The following is a 20,484-nucleotide window of genomic DNA, read 5'->3' as shown; positions in this document are numbered from 1 at the left end:
TGCTTAAATGAAATTTGTGTGTGAGATTGACTGAAAATGCTTAGATTGTAATCCAGAGACCTGACTCATCTCCACGTGTACTGCTCTGTGGTGTAATTAAAACAATAATATGAAGTTTTTTTAGTATTGGCCCATTTTGCTCAGATTGTAAACTCTTTCAGTTTTTACAGTGTGTTTTTTACAGTTCATATGCGTGCATTTTTTTTCCGTTACGATTCAGCTTGATAGTGTTTGGTACTGACGTAGAGGTGGTGAATTTTCTGGAGTTGTATTGTAGTTGGATGATTCATTGTCTGCTTCATCTTGGTGTGAACAGCTTTCATGAATTCACATTTTATTTGTAGTCATGTGCAAAACATATTCCAGACGTTGCCTGTTAAGTCTTAGCTAAGGGTATGAAGGGAAAAGAACACAAGCCTGACAGTTTGTGGGGGTTTTGGGTTAAGTTTGTAAATTTTCTTTGGATTGTTGTATCAGTATATATATATTTGTATTTGTATTTCTCTTTTTATCACAACAGATTTCTGTGTATGAAAATTCGGGCTGCTCTCCCCAGGGAGAGCGCGTCGCTACACTACAGCGCCACCCTTGTTTTTGGTGTATTTTTTCCTGCGTGCAGTTTTATTTGTTTTTCCTATCAAAGTGGATTTTTCTACAGATTTTTGCCACGAATATCCCTTTCCTTGCTGTGGGTTTTTTTTCGTGTGCTAAGTGCGTGCTGCACATGGGACCTCGGTTTATCATCTCATCCGAATGACTAGCATCCAAACCACCACTCAAGGTCTAGTGGAGGGGGAGAAAATATCGGCGTCTGAGCCGTGATTCAAACCAGCGCGCTCAGATTCTCTCGCTTCCTAGGCGTACGCTTTACCTCTGGGCCATCACTCCACTTATATGTATATTAATGTAAATTTAACTTTAGATTATTGTATCAGTACATGTATTTTTTAATCAAATTCTTTCTTCTTTTCTGTTCTGTCTGTGTTAAACAGTTTGTGGTATGTTCCTTCTTTCTGCGTTAAAACAGTTCATGTTCCACCATTGTATCTTCCGTTGTATCAGTTATAACAGTTTGATTATCTGTTCTTTTTTTTTTTCTCTCTCTCTCTCTGTTATAACACTTCATGTTCTATCATTCTTTTTCTGTGTGCCTGTCTGTCAGTCTGTCTCTCTGCTTGGCTGGAAGAAACAGTATGCTCAGCATCACAGTTCAGCTGAAAGACGTGCAATGGTTAGAGTGCATGTCCGTTTGACTACCACCATTGCTTTGCTGTGAAACTATAGATTGTGTTGAAGTTCAGATTTTCTTTGTTGGCTTGTTTGTTGATTTCGCTGTCAGCTGTTTCACTTTGCTGTTGATTTCAGTTTGCTTTGTTATGTTTTGTTTTTGTTTTTAGTTGTTGTTGTTGTTTTATTGTATTTCTTTATTGCCTAGCTAGATTATGTTTGCTGTTTTGTTAGTATTATTGCTAGTCCAGTGAATGAGAAGTTGTAGAAAGTAATTAAAGACAAACTTTCCACTGATTTCTTAAAGATGTACTTATCACTGATTTTCTAGATATGTACATACCACTGATTTCCTAGAGATGTACATGCACTGATTTTCCAGAGATGTGCATACACTGATTTCCTACAGATATGCACACCACTTGATTTCCCGGAGATGAACATACCACTGATTTCCTAGAGATGTGCATACCACTTAATTTCCTGGAGATGTACATACACTGATTTCCTAGAGATATTCTTACCAGTTGATTTCCTAGAGACATGCATACCACTGATTTCCTAGAGATGTGCATACACTGATTTCTTAGAGATATTATTACCAGTTGATTTCCTAGAGATGTACATACCACTTGATTTCCTAGATATGTGCATTCACTGATTTCCTAGAGATGTGCATACACTGATCTCCTAGAGATGTGCATACACTAATTTCCTAGAGATGTCCATGCACTGATTTCCTAGATATGTACATTCCATTTGATTTCCTAGAGATGTACATACCACTTGATTTCCTAGAGGTGTACATTCCCTGATTTCCTAGAGATATTCTTACCAGTTGATTTTTTTAGAGATGTGCATACACTGATTTCCTAGAGATGCGCATACCACTTGATTTCCTAGAGATGTACATACCACTTGATTTCCTATGTACATACCACTTGATTTCCAAGAGATGTACATACCACTTGATTTCCTATGTACATACCACTTGATTTCCTAGAGATGTACATACACTGATTTCCTAGAGATGTACATGCCACTTGAATTCCTAGATATGTACATACACTTTTCATAGAGATGTACTTACCACTGATTCCCTAGAGATGTACTTTCCACTAATTTCTGCATTCACACTCTCTTTCACACATCCGCTTATCTTTCTTTCGTGGTTATTATGCAGAGATACCTGCAAAGGAAGAGGAAATGAGAATAGTGTCATGGAAACTTTATATGAAATAAACAATGAAACCATTGACAAAGTTTCCTATAATGTTAAAAAATTTTTTTTTTTTTAAATCACAACATATTTCTTATTTGTTTATTGTGTGATATAATGATACATGTACACTATAATTATCAGTGCGATTGCTTTGTATCGTTATCAAACTTAACATGTTGTGTAATTCCTAATTCTGATTCTGATGCTGCTTTGATAACGATGCTTTTTTTTTTTTTTTTTTTTTTTTTTATGCCTTTATGTTTTTGTTTTTGTTTCAAATTGAAATCATTGAAATTTTTGAAAATGAATAGATAAAATTAAGAAATTAAAGATTGGTGTATGTTATCTTTTTCTCTCCCCCCCCCCCCCCCCCCCCCGCCTTGTCCCCTGTGGTGTTGCCTGGCCAGCTACCCGAGCAGCGAGAACGTGAAGGAGGAGTGGCTGTTTGACCAGGGTCAGCTGTCCAGGCACCTGGCCTCCACTGGTCTGGACATCTCCCGCCTGGGCAACCCCTTCACCCAGAAACCCTTCACTGGGGGTGAGTCGTTTTCGTCTGTCGTTCAGTGTGTGTGTTTCTGTTTGCGTGTGTGTTTTGGGGCTTCTTTTTCTTCTTCTCCAGCATTCCGTTCCCGTGTGCTTGGGATGAGGCCTTTCTTCTTCTAATGCTCTCTGTGTCTGTGTGTCTGTTAGTGTTAGTGTTTGTTAGTGTGTGCGTGTGTGTGAGAGAGAGAGAGTGAGTTTGTATGTGTGTGTGTGTGTGTGGAGAGAGAGTTTGTATGTGTGTGTGTGTGGATGTGTGCGATGTTGTGTGTGTTCAGTTTCATTCATTTAATGTCTAACCACATTAAGAGATATTAGACATGAGGAAAAAAATGGGGGGGGGGGGTATAAAAACAAGACTATTCACATTAACTTAACAACTGTCTGGCTAAAATTTAAAAAATCCCAGCTCTAAAACATAAAATTGAATTTTTTTTAAAACCCAGTTGGACTATGTAACAAAGATTTGAAAAAATCAAACATTTACAGTGAAAAGTCCAACATTTCATGTCGCAAGTAAAGTTTTGATCTCATCATTGGAAGAGAAACCAGCGTGTGTGTGTGTGGGTGTGTGTGTTTGCGTGTGTGTGTGTGTGTGTGTGTATTTCTGTGTGTGGGAGTGTGGACTTCTTTCTTTAATGCCTATTCAGTTTGAGAGATGGTTGATATGTAGCATGTGTGTGTTTGTGTGTATGTGCATGCATGTGTGTTTGATTAAAAGTGGAATATATACAGAAATATATACAGAAATAATCAATCAAAACAAAGCAGTTCTACATGAAAAACCCCCCACCTTTTTATACTTAAAACTCACACCAAGTAATCTTCTTATTTGTTCGTGGGCTGCAACTCCCACATTCACTTGCATACATGAATGAGTGGCCTTTTATGTGCATGACCGGTTTACCTCGCCATATAGGCAGCCACACTCTTGTTTTCAGAGGTATGCCAGCCATGATAGTGTCGACTCAAACTTAACACCAGTCTCATGTTTCTTCTTCTCCTTCGTTCATGGACTGCAACTCCCACATTCACTCGCATGTACGCGAGTGGGCGTTTTTGCAATGCCCCGTTGGCAGCCATACCCTGTTTTCGAGGGTGTGTATGCTGGGTATGTTCTTGTTTCCACAAACACTGACATGGATCACAGGTTCTTTAACGTGTGTATTTGATCTTCTGCTTGCGTATACAGACAAGGGGTTTTTCAGGCACTGGCAAGTCTGCACACATGTTGACCTGAGAGATCGGAAAAATCTCCACCCTTTACCCACCAGGCACCATTACCAAGATTGGAACCTGAGACCCTCAGATTGTAAGTCCAACGAGTCTCATGTTTGACAAGCAGCCAGTGCTGACAGTCTGTGATGTTGCTTTGTGTTGATGGCATTCCAGAAACAGTGGACCCCAGCCTGAGTGTCAGTGACCTGGGCTCCATCAACATAGAAGTGGAGAGTGTGGACGGCTCCCCCTCCGCTAGCAGGGTAAGTCAGGGGGCTGGGGACCCTGTCCTTTTCTTGTCGTGAGAGTGGAAGCAGTGTAAGTGAAAATGTCAGCAGTTGGGTTTATATATATATATATATATATATATATATATATGTGTGTGTGTGTGTGTGTGTGTGTGTGTATCTATGTATCTATGTGCTGTGTGTCATATTCAGGTTTTTCTATTGTTGACATGGTTTTGTTCTTTCTGATTTTTTTTTCTCTCTCTCCCTTTCTTTTTATTTTCTTGGTGTGTGTGTGTGTGTGTGTTCTTTTCTCTTTGTTTGTTTCCTCTTCATGTTTGGTATATGGAAGAAGAACTGATAAGAAAAAGGAACTGTTATTGACGTTGAAATGTTGAAATCCTTTGATAGGAATTTGAATGTTTCAGTTTTTAAAGCTTGTGAGACAGAACTGACAGGTCAGGATGTCAGTGAAGGGCTGTCACCTCATTGAGACAAGACAGAGCTTACAGGTCAGGATGTCAGTGAAGGGCTGTCACCTCATTGAGACAAGACAGAGCTTACAGGTCAGGATGTCAGTGAAGGGCTGTCACCTCACTGAGACAAGACAGAGCTTACAGGTCAGGATGTCAGTGAAGGGCTGTCACCTCACTGAGACAAGACAGAGCTTACAGGTCAGGATGTCAGTGAAGGGCTGTCGCCTTACTGAGACAAGACAGAACTGACAGGTCAGGATGTCAGTGAAGGGCTGTCACCTCACTGAGACAAGACAGAGCTTACAGGTCAGGATGTCAGTGAATGGCTGTCACCTCACTGAGACAAGACAGACCATACAGGTCAGGATGTCAGTGAAGGGCTGTCACCTCACTGAGACAAGACAGAGCTTTCAGGTCAGGATATCAGTGAAGGGCTGTCACCTCACTGAGACAAGACAGAGCTTACAGGTCAGGATGTCAGTGAAGGGCTGTCACCTCACTGAGACAAGACAGAGCTTACAGGTCAGGATGTCAGTGAAGGGCTGTCACCTCACTGAGACAAGACAGAGCTTACAGGTCAGGATGTCAGTGAAGGGCTGTCACCTCATTGAGACAAGACAGAGCTTACAGGTCAGGATGTCAGTCACCACACTGTACCTGGACGTCTTGCTCTTGGGATTGCATTACCTTTGTTCAGCAAAATCCTTTACGCCATTGAAAGTCACACAGAAAGTAGTAAGTGCACATCAGACTCATGTCACGCCTATCTCATTTCACCATGGTTCAGCTGTCAGGGGGGATAATTGAGGGTTGGGGGATGTTTTGCATTGTGCATTGTAATGCCAGAGTGAAGGATTGGTGGAGACATATTGGGGGCCGTGTGCTGTGACGTCATTTGAGGATTTGAGGGTCCTGTGAGGATTTGGGGAGGGGGGGGGGAGATGTTGGTCCAAGGGAAGCCACTGGGGGTGTTGGGGATCAATTAATTTGTGCTTGGGGTACAAAGTGTTAAAGCGCTGACTGTATTGTGTGTTTCAGAGAAGGGCCAACACAGTAGAGGAAATCACAGTGGAATCTCTGAAAAAGATGTTGAGTAAGTATGATATTGGTTACTTTTCTTCTTCTTCTTCTTCTTCTTCTGCTGCTGCTGCTGCTGCTTTTGTGTGTTTTGTTCAGTCATAGAACCTGTGTGAAGATGATATGCTACAAGGTATTGAACAAGTTTATTTTGTGGGAGGAAAAATACAGTGTAAGCAGATATTTTGGCCAGATGTTCTTCTTGTTCATGTTACTTATGCACACACAAAAAAAAAAAGAAAAGAAAAAAAGTAATGAAGATAATATAGTATAGGTCTCTTTTTTTTCAGTCTCTCAAAACAGGTGAATAGATTACCCAATGTGAAATCATGGCTGTTTCACTAAGAGGAATGTTTGACGATCCATGATACATGCACACACCAGTGCACTGTGTGTTCTCTTTTCATTCTGACTTGTTTCTTGGTGTTTTCATTTACACATCACTGTTTTGTCCACTGACATTTGCTGGAAGTCTGTTGAGGGTTTTTTGGGTTTTTTTCTGAATGTTGTCTGCCTCTCTCTGTGTCTGTAGGAAGTGAAATATGTAAATTATCTGCCTCTCTGTGTCTGTAGGAAGCGAAATATGTAAATTATCTGCCTCTCTGTGTCTGTAGGAAGTGAAAGATGTAAATTATCTGCCTCTCTGTGTCTGTAGGAAGCGAAATATGTAAATTATCTGCCTCTCTGTGTCTGTAGGAAGCGAAATATGTAAATTATCTGCCTCTCTGTGTCTGTAGGAAGTGAAATATGTAAATTATCTGCCTCTCTGTGTCTGTAGGAAGTGAAATATGTAAATTATCTGCCTCTCTGTGTCTGTAGGAAGTGAAATTTGTAAATTATCAATCATGTTTTGTTGCTTTGATACTGAAAGTCTGGGTGTCTTAACCTCTGTTGATATGAGGCCTGAACAATGAAATTGTCAGCGTCTATAGAAGGCAGCGTAAGTGACACTTTTTCCATTCAACAGATGAAGAAAACGCAGAAGACAAAGAGGCGATGGAGCGCCGACGGCGAGAGGTGGTCAATACGTTTCGCACTGCTCCTTTCGAGGAGATTGTGGCCAGATCAGAAGCTAAGGTAATCACATGTTCTGAGAAACATTGCTGTATGTCATTGATTGCTGCCAGTTCTTTGGGGTTTTGTTTTTGGGGCTGGGGCTGAATTTTCTAGGGGGGGGGGGGGGGAGGGGGGGGGTCGGCAAAAGTAGCATTAATCGCAGAGAGAGGGGGAAAAAATGTGGAAATTTGTTGTTGATAAGATCATGTGTGATTTTGTGTTGATAAGATCATGTGGGAATTGGTGTGGACAAGATCATTTGGGACGTCATGTGGAGAGTGTTGTTGATAAGATCAATGTGGGAACTGGTGTTAATATCTGCGAGAGAATGGTTATTACAAGTGGTATTAGGTCTCTGCCTTTGTTTGCTCATCATATCTGGAACAACCATCCATTTCATATCTGTCCATCAGACTGTCTCTGTATTCCACCCTTTGCTAAAAGCCGTTCTTTTCAAAACCTATCTGTTAGAATTCTCTTATTTCTACACCACCACCTCATACCTGCCAACCTTCGTTGCACGTATGGGAGGTGGTGGGGTGGGGTGAGGAGAAAAAGAGAAAGTGATGGGGGAGAAAGAGAGAGATTGGTCATGACTGATTAATTTGATATGTAATTTGTAACTTCCTTTCATTGTCATCATTGTTTTTGTTGTTGATATTATCATCAATTTAAAACCCCTTGAGTGCCATAGAACATACCACGTACATGCATAGTGATGTTACTGATGATGTCATCAGAAGAAGGGAAATAACTCTGAAGGCTGAAAATTCACACACATTATCTAGAATGGTACAGTGGTATATCTCCAGAAAACTTTCTGTTTTAGGCTTTTTGTTTTGGATATTGTTTTGACTTGAAACACCACTTTCTACTGTTTACCTTTGGCACTGAAGGGGTTTTAAGCTATCCTTGACGTGTGTGTGTATTTCATGGGTTTCAGTCGAACCATTTCCACAACAAGCTGAACGAGATCCTGGACTTCGTGTCCAGCACCTACGTGAAGGAGTCGCCGGCTGACGAGAAATCTTCGGAGAGCGCCGAGGCCAGCTTTGGCTTGCAGTTCCCCGACCTGTTCGTGTACTGACTGACTGACACCAGTTCTTCCACAGCATTCATTCTGTACATTGTGTACATCCACAGAGATACGGGTGTGAACACAATGCCAGCACTTGGGATGTTGTATAGCATCTGTTGTCGTTGACTACGGTGGTGCAATGGTTTCTTCCTTTCTCTCTATCTCTTGTTATTTTTTTATGGTATTGTTTTTGGTGGGGGAAGTGGGGTTGGGGGGGGGGAGGGCAGAATACTTCAGTGCAGTTACTAATATGCAGTTGTACAAGTCGTTGACCATAGTGTTGTCCTGATTTTCCAGAGCTGCATTTGTTCAGTGAGCGTGTACTTATGAACAGGAATGGTGTGATTTTGTCATTGCGTGATTCTAACGGCCGGCTGCAAGCTTTCTGAAGTTGATGTCTGTGACTTGAAGGTTGGCCTCTGTGGTGTTTTGGGTCATTGTGCCACAGCATGGCTCCGGGCTGTCGGATGTGGTGTGTCTGTTAGTGTCGCTAGAGGATTGCCAGCTGCATAGTTGTCTTGTGATTTCTGTTTCCGTGGAACAATTGATATCAGCTGCAGTATACCTTGTGATGGTTTTTTTGTTTGTTTTGTTTTTCCATGAGATTTCCTTTTTTGTTCTTTTGTGCTTTTTTTTCCAAAATGCTTTTGTATTTTTGCATTGAGGAAGGGTAGGAAGTTGGCCAAGGCATCAATATGATCATTGTTCATTAGCTGAGTGGTGACAGAGTGGGTGTCTCAGCGACTGGGAGATGGAGTGGAGTCTCCTCCGTGGAGATGTGAGAATACTTTGCACTGAAGGATGAGGAGAGGAGGAATGATGCCAGAGAATAATGCTGTAGTGGTCCGGCATTGTGAGGAGACCAGGAACGTGCAGAGGCTTCATTTCTTACCTCTGTCTCTGGTGACAGTGGTGAGGGCTGGCAGTGTCACAGGCGATGATGCGTGGTGTTGTGGCTTGTTGGAGTGCGTCATGCGGCCCAACACCTCTGTCTTCAGCACTCGGCTTTTCTGTCAGGGGGGGTTACCTTGCCCATAGCTCATGGCCCAAAGACCTGCCCTGTGAGCATTGTAGAGTAATCGTCCTTAGTGTTGCATGTGAACCAACCAAGCCTTGTTGAATATTAGCCAATCAGAACTCGAGAAGATCGTAGACTACAATCTCATGAACACCAACAGCTGCTAGAAGCCACCAGACAAGAGCTCTACCTCCAGCCTACCACCACGCTGTTACGACTGATTCTACAGGTGCAGGGGGGATTGTTTCTCAGAGGATCCCAAACATTGGGCTAGAGGTGCGCCTCTTGATTGCATGATGAACCCGTCGTAGGACACTTGGGATTTTTCAGTGAGTGCAACAGTACCACCTGCTGCCCTGCCCTGTCCTGACAGAAACATCACAAGTCGGTCTGTGGCTGGACCCGCCAAGTTGGGAATGGTCATCCTGCTTGTGAGTTGGGAACAGTCTGTCCCCAGGCAGTGAGGTCTGGGAGCTACAGACACATCGTGATGTCGGCCTGAACACCCTGACTGCGGGAGGGTTGAACTCTGACCTCTGTCACGCTGTGCATTGGGGGCGGGGTGGGGTGCAGGGGGAGGGGGCTGCATTCTTTGAACCATCACGATGTGTGTTGGGGGGTGCAGTCTTTCAACTGTCACACTGTGTTGTGGGGTGAGGGGATGGTTGTGGTCTTTTAACCTTCATGCTGTGTTTGGGGGGAGCGGTCTTTGAACCGTCATGCTGTGTGTTAGGTTTTTATGTTGGTTTTTCTTGCGGTCTTTGAACCATCATGATGTGTGTTTCGGGTGTGCAGTCTTTGAACCACCACGATGTGTGTTTGGGGGGCTGTGGTCATTGAACCATCACAATGAGTCTCGGGGGTGGGGGTTGCAGTATTTGAACCGTCACAATGTGTGTTGGGAGGTGCAGTTTTTGACACAGTCGCCTCACAGCACGCGCTGTATGACATGACACGACAGTTCCTGTGTCCACTTCAAAGACAGCAGCATGTTTTTCGGGAGCCTGTGCGGATGTGACTGGTACTGTGTTTTTTCGGTGGCTCCAGGGGAGGCACTTATAGATGTAATGTGCCACAGGATTTGTCGTCCGGCATTTGGGAACTGAGCGCCTGATTCTTGTGATGGCATGGTTTGATCTTTGACATGATCTGTTCTGTTGTGTTGCTGTCAGTTGTGGGGGAGAGGTGTCGTGTAGTAATGAGTGTGAAGTGTTGCTTCACTCACAAGATATCTTATTAAGCCATTCACGCACAGATTTCTCACTGGTAATAAAATCACCCATCGGTGATTTTTGCCACATGTCACTGTGGCATGTATATATATTGGTGATCTTCCAGCAGTCAAGGCTGCCTGATCTTCGCTTTCGGTGACCATGGCTGTTGACGATGAAGCTCTCCGCGTTGGCCCAGGCTTGATCTCCTCTCACTGTCAGAAAGTTAAACACCCCTGAAACAGAGAGCTTTTGCAAGGTTAAAAAAGAAACAAACAGCTATACGAAAAAGCCCACACATAGTAGATGCAAGTTAACGCGTGAACTGCAGCCTGTAAAAGAAAAAAAAAATGTCAGGCAGCCTGTCAGGCATGAAGAAGAGATGGGTCGGACAGTGGTGGCGCTGTGAACCCGATGCAGAAGTGGCTGTTGGTTGAAGTGAAGACAGGCGCAATAGCCGAGTGGTTAAAGCGTTGGACTTTCAATCTGAGGGTCCCGGGTTCAAATCTCGGTGACGGCGCCTGGTGGGTAAAGGGTGGAGATTTTTCCGTTCTCCCAGGTCAGCATATGTGCAGACCTGCTAGTGCCTGAACCCCCTTCGTGTGTATACGCAAGCAGAAGATCAAATACGCACGTTATAGATCCTGTAATCCATGTCAGCGTTCGGTGGGTTATGGAAACAAGAACATACCCAGCATGCACACTCCTGAAAACGGAGTATGGCTGCCTACAAGGCAGAATAAAAACAGTCATACATGTAAAAGTCCACTCATGTACATACGAGTGAACGTGGGAGTTGCAGCCCACGAACGCAGAAGAAGAAGAAGAAGAGGTTGAAGTGAAGCTGTGGTGGTGTGGCGTTTGCCGGTGGGCTCAGGGACATCTCCAGTGCCTGTGTCTGCCTCTACTGCAGGGGAGCGGCAGGACCTCGTGTGGCAGTGTCGTTGATCATCGTTTCTTCTTCTGCAAGCCCTGTGCAGGTTTTGGAGCTCATCTGCTTTTAGGTTTATTTTGAGTCGCTCATAGAACCAGGTTAACGCTGTTTTGTACATAGTATATCACGATGCAAGATAATAGTTAACGGCAAACAGCAGTGTAATGTATTTATGCCTTGATGTGCTGGAAGGTGGATGTAAGTGAGAAACTAGTTGATCTTGGTTTGTTATTGTTTATCATGAATTACTGTGTCTTTTTCTCTTCTTCTTTTTTTTTTTTTTTTTTCTTTTTGGTGCATGCATGCAATTCAAATGGAAATGACCAATCATGACAAAGAACCATTCAGTCGAGTTTATGCCATGTTAAATGAAAATCAGTTGGTGTTGATTTTTGTTGGAAAACATGATTGCATTTAGATTGTTGGTTAATTTTTTGTTGTTGTCTTTTTTCAGTTTGTGTAAGGTGTTTAACACGCGTTTTATATTTTTTGTGTGAATATTTTTTGTGATATTTTTTTCATGTGTCATTGATACCAGTAATATACCTGTATGACATCCTTTACATGACTATATGACTGTGAGAAAAAAAAAATGGAGGAAAAGAACAGAAGGAATGTGATACTGTGTTGTATTTGAGATCTCTTGGAGCCTCTTTCTTCAAGCCAGTGTTCTCTGATGGGAACTGTTTTAGTTCCAAGGTGTAAAAAAACAAAACAAAATGAAAGTGTTGATTCAGAATATCCACAGCAAAGGTTGTTCCCCTGCTCCTAACAGAATGAAAATTTATAAAGATGGGTGCGTGTGGGGGACGTGTATGCATTGGAGAGAGTATGTCTGTATAAGTGTGTGTGTTGGGTTGGGGGGGGGGGGTGCGGGGGATAGTCATAATGAAAATATGATCAGAATTCACAATGCCAAAGTACGAATAGCTGTGATCCTTTTTTTTTTTTTTTTTTTCTTTTTGAAATTACTGTGACCAGAGTTTTGAACATGCTTGATATTTCTGTTTTGTGTGTAAGGTGGATCCACACAGCATTTGGTTATAACGTTTATGCAGAAAATGAAACGTGACACAGAATTAAAAGGGAATGATGACCAGTCTAAGAACTGTAATTTCTGTGTTACTAGCTGGTATCTTTGTTTTTTCTTGCTTCTTTTTTTTTTTTTTTTCTTTCCCCCTAGGACTTCTACTCCTAAAGCTGAACCCTTTGAACAAATTAATTCAGTGAAACAGATAAGAACGTTGGGGTTTCCTCAGTCATTATACTTCTTTGTCATATGTTGACATGGTTCTGTGACAGTGTACTTAAGTTTGAATACCAACGGCTGTGAGTACTGAGGGGATGAGAAAATTAGAACGTGATTGGCTTGCACAGTCTGATTTTTGTGATGTGTTTGTGTATGTGTGTGTGTGTGTGTGTGTGTGCGTGTGCTGATAGTACAAAACAAGCTTCCCTAAAGCCAATGGTTAAAACTATTGAAATACCTTGATTTCTCCTTCATTTTAATGTCGCCATAATTACATTCCACTGGAGGAGAAAAGAGACAAAATCGCACTGTCCGGCTTTTGGTAGTTCTCATTATGGAGGATGCTGCCCCCAGCTTTGTTGCTGATCACCGTAAGAGGCAACCAGTGTATGAGCAGATTGTTTGGGGAAAAAAAAAAAGTAAAAAGTTAACATTGTTCGCCTAGAATGATCATGACATAATTGTAGTTATGCCGCTTGACATTCAAATTGACCCTCTTTGTGCCCTGTGGCACACATGGCTGACACCAGAGATCTCCACTGCTACCTGTCTGGTGCTGACTCAGCTAGCTTCCCCCAGGTATAGCTGTTATTCTTCAGCAAAGGACTATTCTTGGAAGTGCGTCTGGCGGGATTCTAAGGAGGTGTCCTGATCCATCGCACGTGAAAGAAGCCACAGCAACAAAAGGGTTGTCCCTGGCAGAATTCTGTAGGAAAAATCACATTAGTCATGCGCTTGCAGACAGAAAAAAAAAAGAAGAAGAAAAAAATATCAGGGTGTTTCAGCACTGTGACGATGCCATCACTCTGGGGAGTGCAGCATGAATTTCACACAGAAACATCTGTTGTGACAAAAGGTAATACAATACAAATTTAACACAGAAAAATCTCTTATGACAAAAAGTAGAACAATGCAATACAAATTCAAGTGATTTTCTGGCATTACAAGTCCAGGGTAAGTATTAGGGTGATTTTGTGTGTGTGTTGTTAAAAATGATTTATTGCTTGTTTTTTGTGTTTTACATTTTTTTTTTTTTTCATGATTAGTGAAAAGAGGGAAATATTAGAAAACCTGGTTACATACTCAGTATCTATATGCAGTGGTGATTGTCCACAACAAAGGTCCTCTGTCAGTGTTCGTCTTTTGGTCAGATCTTTTCTTTATTATACATTTGTTGTTGTTTTTTGTTGTTGTTTTTTATAGATTTACATGCAAAGGAACAAACAAGCTTCAGACACAAAAGAGTGTTACCCATGTACTCCACTTCAGAACAACATCAATGAAAAGAGTACAATGGTGCAAGCCATTTCAGGGCCAGTGTCATAGACCTGATTCATGCATTACACTGTACAGCTGAATCAGCTTTGTTCCTCAGCTGCCTCACGATGGTCACACCCAGGTATGTTCAGTAGCTGTGGGCATCAAAATGAGTACTTATATGCTGTGCATTTGTCCCATAAATATGCCGAGCTCATGCACACACACGCATTGATTTGCACACACACATGCATCCCATTGCACACGCACACACACTCACACACTTAAACACATGCACCCTCTTTCAGTCATTGTAGCAGCATATTTACACATACTCCAGCAAGTTATAAATAAGTTCTTAGATATTTAAGTATCCAAAGTTTGATCAATTTCCAATTCATGTCATTTCTTTGCAGCAGTTCTAGTTGTGTATCAGTTTTACTGTCTGCACTTGTTTTCAAACAATGTGTTTTTCTAATTGGTAACTTGGTTGGTGGTGGTGTTTTTGTGGGGGGTTTTTTGTTTTGTTTTTTACAGAAAATGTTTGTGACAACATTTCATTAAATCTGCAGGTCAGTCTGTCTTTTCATTTCTGTGCTCAGCTGTGTTTTGTTTCCACTTTTTATATGGCACAGGTCTTTAGAACAGTTCCCTCACTGCAAATGTTGGAGTCTTTTTCTTTCAGACAGCAAAGGATCTAAATAAAACAACAGCTAATTACTGTACAGTGTGGATCAGTGTTAGAGGCTGCTCAATCTAAAAGAAAAAAAAAGGTCTTTTGTATTTGTTTCATTTTGTTTTATTTCTGTTCTGATGATGAATTTTAAAGAGCAGAGCAATAGTGTGAACTTCATCAGATAAGAGTCTGTTGTGAAGTAGAAATTAATGTCCTAGCAGCAAGATGTCGTCATGTTTCAGAATATGAGCTTGTTGTGATGGTTAATGTACCTTTGTAGAACTATTTAAATCCATGTGAAATTGGAAACTTTTCTTTTTGTGTGTGTTGTTTTGTTGAACTTTTGTATGTGAGATTTTAGTTCACAAATGTTTCGGGAAGGGGGGGAGGAATATCAGTCCAATTTATGTACATAGTTCTGAACTCTTGTATAGTTTGTGTAACATGTGTTCTGGTTGGAGAAGTGGGAAATCATGGCTTGAAATTCACTGTTATGAAAATTGGGTGTGGCTGTATAAACGTTTTTTTAAATTATTATTTAACGGCCATTCTGAGCAACGTGTGACATTGTATTCATTCATTGTCAGATTGATGCAGGAGCCAAAAATGTCCATGGCACAGTTGTGGCGGAATACTTATTTATTACAAAGGAAATGAAAAGAAATAAACATGACCATCTTTTTTTTAATAGTTTTTTTTTTATAATCTTTTAGAGCACTCAGTTTAATATTAATGTAAACAGTCTGGTCTGCTAGTCTAAGGAGATGTTCTCTGAATAATTGCTTGGTTCATTGAATACAATCTGAGAATTTGTGTACTACTTCTGCATTCCCTGGCCACGCTAGATTTTCAGTCTGGTCAGGGCAGCGAAGTCCACGGTCCGTCGCAGGGACCCTGCCAGTCCCTACAGTTTCTCCTGGAGCTCCACCGGGCTGGGCCATGCCTGGCGTCTCAGTGCATCGAAGGTGGGGCAGGACTGCAGGATATGGGAGGGGGTCTGTGGGCCTGTGCCACAAGGGCAGTGGTCAGTATTTGATATCTTCAGACGGTAGAGGTGGGAGGGGAGCTGACAGTGGCCCATTCACAGTCTGAAGATTGTGAGAGTCTGTGTACATTGCACACTGTCATGCTACACTGTATGTTTGATTTGGGGGGGGCGGGGGGGGAGAGGGTGAGAAGGGGGGTGCAGGGGAGGTGGTAATGAATTCAGACAGTACATAGAAGTGAGAACATGCAGTGGAGTATCAAAAGGAAGAACCCGGAGGAAAAAGAAAACACATACACAAAATTAGACACGGACGGACAAGACAATAATGTTTAGCGAAGACACAATAAACCTTTTGAAAGTGGTAGTTTTGTCACTTTGCTCAAAATGACCGTTAAATGAAATAAAGAAATAAATGTGTACAGCTTCAAGCTTCTTTGAAATGTTTCTTATTAAGGATAAAACTATTCAACTTGACTGTATATACCCCTGGTAATTATCGTAAACATGTTTTGAACAGCATCAAAGCTTCAGTTATACTTTCCCTCAGCGTTTTGCTCCTTTCCACACTAGTCCCATTTTAGTTAAGTGTCTGCAGTATAAATCTCTTTAGTGCAGAAAAAACCCAAAGGTTTCAACAGCATGAAAACTTGAAGAACCACAATTGGTCCTTGTTACTTTTGTGTTTAATACAATTCATTTTTTTGTTCTTGTTGTTTAGTCCTGCAATGCTCCTGTGTTAGCTGGGTCATCAGCAACAAAGTCAAATGTCAGTATGTTTTTGAACATGTTTTTTAGTTCAAGTATTATTGTGTGTGTGTATGTGTGTAAGACACATTTGTCTTGAAGATGGAACGTGAATGTGTATATATGTGACAGTGCCAAGTGAATGTAGATGAGACAGACTGTTTTTTTCTTCCCTTAATTGCACAACAATCAGTTGGACGCAGACCTCTGTGAAAGTTCCTTCCTGTTTCTTGGTGCACAGCCTGGTCAGTGACGAGAAAAGTGTTTTGAAAGATTATTGTTGCATTCTCTCCTCTCTGTATTGATTATGGGAGGGGCGTGTGTGTGTTTGGGTTTTTTTCTTCTTTTTTTTTTCTTTTTTTATTTTTTTATCTTAGTTTCAGGTCAGATCAGCAAGAGGCCAGTTAGTTCAGATATAGAAGCCAGTATAATTGTTACAAATTTGAAAGGAGAAAATCATGATCACTGTAGTGTACATGGTCATTTCTGAAGCACTCTTATGTGTTTGTGGGGTGGTGGGTTTCTAGTCAGTCAGTCAGGACTGGATATTACAGACACATGCAGGGTTACTTTGTCAAGCTCTGATACACTGGTACACTCTTTATTCAAATTTACATGGACCTTTTCGTTGTTGTTGTTTTTTTTGGTGGAGGGGCCTGGGGGTGGTGGGCTTCCCATCAGAATACAGTGTATTGTGGTGAGAAAGAACAAAACAAGCAGTGAGGACAGTCATCCTCAGCACCTTCAGGTCAGACCACTGCAGGTTGATAATGATGAGATGATGACACCCAGATGTGTGAGGACGATGCAGTAAAGGACAATACTAACAGTTGTGGCAGGTGCAACAGTCCATTGGTTGGTTAGAGTGTTGGACTTTCAGTCTGAGGGTCCTACTTTCGATCCCAATATCTGCACCTGGTGGGTTAAGGGTGGAAATCATGGTGAGGTTTTTTTAGGGGAGGCGAGGGAGGGTTTTTTCTCCCAATCTCCTAACTCGGCTTATGTGCAGACCTGCCAGTGCCTTAATCCTCATTATATGTATTGCAGTATACACGTACAGAAGATCAAATACAAATATTAAAGATCATGTACTATATGTCAGCATTCAGTGGGTTATGTAAACACAAACATACCCAGCTTACCAACTCCCCCAAACACATTTTTTTTACTGCTACCAAAATGGCGAGGTTATAAAAGTCATGCCAGTCTTGTAGATGCAAGTGAACCTGTTGACGCCTATGAAGGCAGAAGAAGGAAGTGCAAGTTGATGAGGGGCGTATCAAACCCAGCAGTAAAAGTCACTTTATACCGTTGTTTTAAACAAACTTTGTTAAAAGAAACACCATACTGTTCACACTGGATCATTGATAGCAGTGGTTGTGTTGGCCTGTGTCTGCCTTGTGAAAGACAAGGGATTTACGCTCGTTGGTGTTTGGGTCACAGATTCTCTGATTACATGCATACTGCATGATGGGATCAAGTTAGAAGAGATTTCTGCTTGATATTTCAACACAACTTGTTTGTGTTTTCCCCCAGTAATTGGTGTCCCATATTTTTTTCTCCTCAGTTGTGATTCTCCACCCCATTTTCTTCTTCAGGCAGTTAATGAAAGGTTAATTATAAACATTTCTCTTAGGATTTGTTCATAAAATCCCCTTCCCATTGTTTCCTAGGTGTTTGTTGGGTTTTTTTTGTTGTTGGTTGTTGTTGTTTTTTTCAAACAGTAGATGGGATGTTAGTTATAAATAAACATTTTTCTTACAGTCTGTTCACAAGGATAGCATGCAGGAAGCGATAGAAGGGTTGAGGGGTTGAATTCTATTGTCATGTCACTGAGAATGAATGGGGAATGTTGATGTTACCTGAGCTGGAGAAATATCTGGTAACTGTTGTACATGGTCTTTTCTTTTTTGGTTTCATGTTTGATGTCCAACCTATCCACTGTCAATGTGTGTCAAATGAGTTTATCATTATAACCTTTAATTTCATAAAATGATATTTATTATAATTAAGTAATAAAAGCAGAAGAATAAGATGAAGCATTTTTGGTGATGTTAATCTTACTCTGGGTAAATATGTACATACTTGAAGACAAGTTGTTGAACCATGTTTTAACAGAGCTTATGTCCATAGCAAGTGCATGTAGGCTGTATTAGTTAAACTAATGTCGTTACATAGTAGTCTGGCTTGATGTATCACTCTTGGATTCTTTCCATACAGGTGAGCTGAATTCCATCTCCTGTTCTTTTTTTGTTATTTTTTGTTGTTGTTGTTGTTCATTGTGATCTGTATTTTTTTTTTAATGATTTTCTTTAATGGTACAGGAAATGCAAAAGGAAATGTTACTATTAGAACTGATCAGTATGAGAACAAGTAAAAGTCCCCAAAGCCTTGTCTGTGTCTGGCTTTGTATTCGGATGCTGAAGTTTCAGCTTTCTTCAGTTTGTTTCCTTGGGTTTATCACCTCTCTCTCTCTCTCTCTCTCTCAATCTCTCTCACTGCAGTAGTCACAGCAGTAGTGGAGTATACATTAATAAGTGGGTGCATCCATCCATTCCTTGCAGAGTTAAAAAAAAAAAAATTTAAAAAAAAGGATACAGATGCCATCACCTTATACAGCCACAGAGGCAGTGAGTTTCAATTCACTGTGTCTAGGGCTTGGCATTACAAGGTGGGAACCAATCCTCTCCTTCCGCCACTTTTAACTCACTCAGTACGGCCAGTCCTCTACACAGACCCCTCGGATGTTCAGTGGGTGTCTGAATGACCCAACCTTTAGCTTCCGTCGTCAGAACTGTGGTATTCTTTGTCAACATTCACGTCTTCAGTATAAGAGCCTTCCGCTTGCAATATTTTGATGATGGTAATTGGGGTGAAACGCTGTTAACGTCGTCTCTTTCGCCGTTCGTATGGAAAGAGTTAACCATCCCCCGACACAGTCAGGAACCCTGTACACCTGGGTGGAGTGAGGAAAATCGGAGCAAAGCGTCTTTCACAAGGACACAGCGCCATGCCGGAAAGGGGCCTCAAACCCTGATCACCGGTGAACACTACATCAGAAGTCCAGCGCCTGATCGATCCCGTCATGGCGTCCCCTCCTTGCAGAGTTACACAGCGCAAGCAAGGGTTGTGAATTAACAAAGTCACCATGCAAACCAACACAGCCATTGTCCAGACAGCAGACTGAACTTGGCAAAGACAGCAGTGCTGGGGAAAAGAAAACAAAAAAAACAAACAAAAAAAAAGTTGGCTGAGTTAGAAGCCTGCATTCTCTGTGAAAACCATGTGCAGAGACCCAGGCTTTGACACACAACCAACAGGCCTGGAGGAATCTGGTGAACTTCTTCTTCTTCTGCGTTCGTGGGCTGCAACTCCACGTTCACTCGCATGTACACGAGTGGGCTTTTACGTGCATGACCGTTTTTACCCTGCCATGTAGGCAGTCATACTCCACTTTCGGGGGTGAATCTGGTGAACGTTTGTGTGCAGTGCTTCAATGACTCTTCACAAAGTTAAGGGAGAGGGAGAGGAATTTTGCCCCAGTCTCACTGTAGTGACACAAAGTTAAGGGAGAAGGAGAAGAATTTTGTTTTGCCCCAGTCTCACTGTAGTGACAGAGTGGAAGTGTGGCACAGACTGAATGCATTTTCAAAAAAATTGAAAGACCGTACCCCACAAAAGAAAGGGCAGAGAGTTGAACAGATGGCTCAGTGGACTGAAGGCATTGTCCACATAGTAAGCCTCCATGGCCTGACCAGAAAAGCAGGCCAGAATATACCTGAATATATACCCCATCAATATACCCTGTCCAGAATATACCCCATCAGTATACCCTGTCCAGAATATGCCCTGTCAGTACACCTTGTCCAGAATAAACCCCGTCAGTATACCTGAATATACCCTGTCAGTATACCCTGTCCTGAATATACCCTGTCAATATACCCTGTCCTGAATATACCCTGTCAATATACTCTGTCCAGTATATACCCTGTCAATATACCCTGTCCAGAATACACCCTGTCCAGAATATACCCTGTCAATATACCCTGTCCAGTATATACCCCGTCAATATACCCTGTCCAGAATATTTCCTGTCCAGAATATATCCTGTCAATATACCCTGTCCAGATTATTTCCTGTCCAGAATAAGCCTGGGTTTGTGGCCAGGGGTACATTCCAGCCTGTAACACCCATTTCCTTTTCCACTGTTATTTCATTGCGTTCTTGTTCCAGCCTGTAACACCATTTCCTTTTCCACTGTTATTTCATTGGGTTCTTGTTCCAGC

At 41.7% G+C, this 20,484-nt stretch overlaps 1 protein-coding gene across 3 annotated transcripts in view; it reads left to right on the top strand.

Annotated features, from left to right (window-relative positions):
* Positions 1-18,585, top strand: part of LOC143294670 (protein EFR3 homolog B-like) — a 57,203-nt gene extending 38,618 nt beyond the window's left edge. For all 3 annotated transcript variants that reach the window (XM_076606057.1, XM_076606056.1, XM_076606055.1), the window contains 5 exons: positions 2,857-2,987; positions 4,382-4,470; positions 5,949-6,003; positions 6,955-7,064; positions 7,987-18,585. In XM_076606057.1, the coding sequence (XP_076462172.1) occupies positions 2,857-2,987; positions 4,382-4,470; positions 5,949-6,003; positions 6,955-7,064; positions 7,987-8,130 (529 nt within the window). In that variant the 3' untranslated portion in view covers positions 8,131-18,585. The remainder of the gene's footprint in view (positions 1-2,856; positions 2,988-4,381; positions 4,471-5,948; positions 6,004-6,954; positions 7,065-7,986) is intronic.
* Positions 18,586-20,484: the final 1,899 nt, after the last annotated feature.

Source organism: Babylonia areolata, chromosome 20 (genome assembly GCF_041734735.1).
Source record: "Babylonia areolata isolate BAREFJ2019XMU chromosome 20, ASM4173473v1, whole genome shotgun sequence".
NCBI classification, from domain to species: domain Eukaryota; kingdom Metazoa; phylum Mollusca; class Gastropoda; order Neogastropoda; family Buccinidae; genus Babylonia; species Babylonia areolata.
The sequence above is the reverse complement of the archived record's forward strand: the minus strand, read 5'-3'. Positions and strand labels throughout refer to the sequence as shown.